Consider the following 2,815-nt stretch of genomic DNA (forward strand, 5'->3'; position numbering starts at 1 on the left):
AAAAGTTTTAACTGTTGAAATGCTTATGTTAGGATAACAGTGATGAATCAGTGATGAATCTTAAACTGTGATGAATCACAAAGCTTAGGTTTCATTGCAGTTACTTAAAGATACTCTGACACTGTGGAGTATCAGTATCACGGATCACTCTGTCTTAAATTCAAAGGTACAAGGTTCCTGCTTCAAACAAACTGTTCTGGCATAACTTGCCTACAGAGTTCAAAGAAAACTTACAGGATAGGTTCCAGTTTATCATAGTGTTTTATCAACTGCAGTTTTTGTTTTGTTCTATCCCCTTCTCCCCGAATTCTTCCTAAGCTGACAGGTGCAGTTCACCTCTTCACAATTATACAGGTAACACTGAATCACTCATAAACCCCTCACCTAGTAGAGGGCTACATTTTCTCTTAAAAACAAGTACAGATAGGGTTTAGACTGGCTAGTTTTGTTTACACTCCAAAATCATTACCCTAACCTCCTTCCCAATAGTTTATAACCAGAATCCATGGTATTCCACGGAAATTAGTAATTGCTTATATTGTAGGAACAGGGGCTGGGATGTTTTAAACCACAAAACCAGTAAAACTTTGAAGTGTAGAATACAAAAGCAGCATTTCCTAAAAGGCTAGAGTTCTTGGTTCACCTCTTTACTCAGAACACTGTACTCCATGACTTTGTGTCACTATTTTCTGTGTCCAGCTTACCCAAAATCTGTAGTAAAGCACACAAAGGTATAGTTTTTACAGTACAACAGCCTTAAGCTAGGAGATCAATGCCTCAAAACTGGGAGAATATGACTTTCTTCCCCATTTTGTCCTCCCCTGATAATCCTTTCCCACCCCTATCTGCACCCTTGTGCTGCTTAGCTGCTTACCCCGAGACAACTCTGATGCTGATGTGAGCTCAAAATGTGTGGATTCAATTTCCTAACCTGGCAAAAAAAGTGGATATAACTTTTGCTGAATTCACTTTTTACTGTTTTAGTGAATCAAACTTGCTTAGCAACATGACAAGATAAGCACCAGAGCTAGCCCAAAGTAAGCAGTGGGAGTGCTCAGCTGGGAACAAGAACTCTTCAGCAACAACAAACTATTAAGTCAGCTCAAAGCCCTCTCAAAATGTTGTCGTGACTCACAAGTGTTAGTTACAGCATTTTCGTACATTGCAACAAAAACTCAGACTTTGAAGTTTTATTCCTAAGTTAACTTAGTGCTTTACTCCAGATAATCTGAATAAAAAATCTGCCTCTGAAATAACTGAAGCATTAAAAATTAAGTTCTGAGCCATCAAGCAACAATTAAGAATCATCACAACCAGTACTCAAGCCTCCATTTTTCACTTTGTTAAAACAGCACACAACTATGCAAATCAAACCAAACAATTCTTTGCCAGGCTGCCTACCACTTTCAGGCAGATTAGTGGAAAGCCCTGGTTCAGCTGGTGGTTCTAAACAGTCCAGTAAACGATTGACTTTATTGCGAAGTTCTATCAGCTCTCGACGCAGGTATTTCACCTGATTAGATTCTAGGGGTCTTGGTTGTCCATTCACTGCAAAACAGCAATTAGATAAATTTAAGACAGTAGTAACATTTTGACATACTGTTTAAAATTGAAAAAAAAAATTCCCAACTTTTACTTGCTTTCAGCGTCATCATCTTCTGTGGAGTTTAAAGTGACAAAGTTCAGTCAACACAAACTGAACTCATTCTAGAGTTTACCGTTTCTTTAATATAATCTCAGTTCAGCACAATCCACAGTACCAGAACAGCAGAGTAAAGCCTGCAGTAAGTTTCTGCATTGTTTACTCATTTCCATGAATATACCCTGAACAATACAAGTATCACACTTGGTTGTGGAAAGCTGTCCCCTTTAGTAGGTGCCTTTACAACTAACGGAGCATACACAACACTGCTGCAATTCATGAATAAGGTCAGTGTCCAAGTTAAAGGCTGCTTGCTGTTCCTTGGAACTATGTGCTAATATACCAATAGTTCTTTATTTTGAAGTGACTATTTTATACAAAGACCAAAGGATAAATGTTTACATCTATTCAATTTTAAGCAATTAATGTTAGTTTTTAGCCATGTACTAGTAACACTGCACGATAATCATCATCTAAAATTTCTCATGCACCTGTGAAGAAAACCCCACAAATGCTAGAGAGTAGAAGATAACATGCAACATAATATTAAGAAAAAACATTGACCACATACATATGTATGCCAAATACTTTAAGCAATCTTATAAAAAGAAATAGTTTTGGTTTCCATAAGTTCAGATGTCACATGAAACATCATGAGAGAAAATAGTTATCGTGTATTAATCCAGTATTTTTAACTTACTGATTTCACTCTTCTCATGTGACAAACTGGAAGTTTTTACTACCTTCCAGTGAAGCCCACTGCCTGAATTTTAATAAACATTATTAAAAAAAGAAGTAAAAGACAAAATACTTACCAAACAATGTAAGCTTAAGTATCCTACTGCATTGAATTGCAAAGGAAAGATCTGAGCTATCGAAAATCGTTATAAGATCTCCATCTGAAAAGAACATGAAAAAGTCACATTAAAAGCAAAGCCTATTAACTACTGAACTTCATGCTAGGGCAGAAGCGTTACTTCATTACTCAAAAATAACTTTCCCTATTAGACTCTGAAGTTACTAGGAAAAAAAGTTTATTATTTTAGTGTGAGAGTCAAAAAATATGCACAGAGGGTAAGACAGAAGCATGACTGGCTCCAAAAGGGAGCTTTCTAACATTAGCCCTTTCAAAGATCCATATAGCTCATCATTCTTTTAAGTTTACCGACAGGA

The 2,815-nt window shown here is 36.6% G+C and overlaps 1 protein-coding gene across 1 annotated transcript in view; it reads right to left on the reverse strand.

The window, feature by feature from the left end:
• The window catches only part of TFG (TRK-fused gene), a gene marked incomplete at both ends in the record, with an annotated part of 9,480 nt that extends 6,939 nt beyond the window's left edge, over window positions 1-2,541 (reverse strand). Inside the window, 2 exons of the mRNA XM_009701613.1 lie at window positions 1,402-1,548; window positions 2,458-2,541. Of these exons, the coding sequence (XP_009699915.1) occupies window positions 1,402-1,548; window positions 2,458-2,541 (231 nt within the window). The remainder of the gene's footprint in view (window positions 1-1,401; window positions 1,549-2,457) is intronic.
• Window positions 2,542-2,815: the final 274 nt, after the last annotated feature.

Source organism: Cariama cristata, unplaced genomic scaffold, assembly GCF_000690535.1.
Source record: "Cariama cristata isolate BGI_N322 unplaced genomic scaffold, ASM69053v1 scaffold11526, whole genome shotgun sequence".
NCBI lineage: Eukaryota > Metazoa > Chordata > Aves > Cariamiformes > Cariamidae > Cariama > Cariama cristata.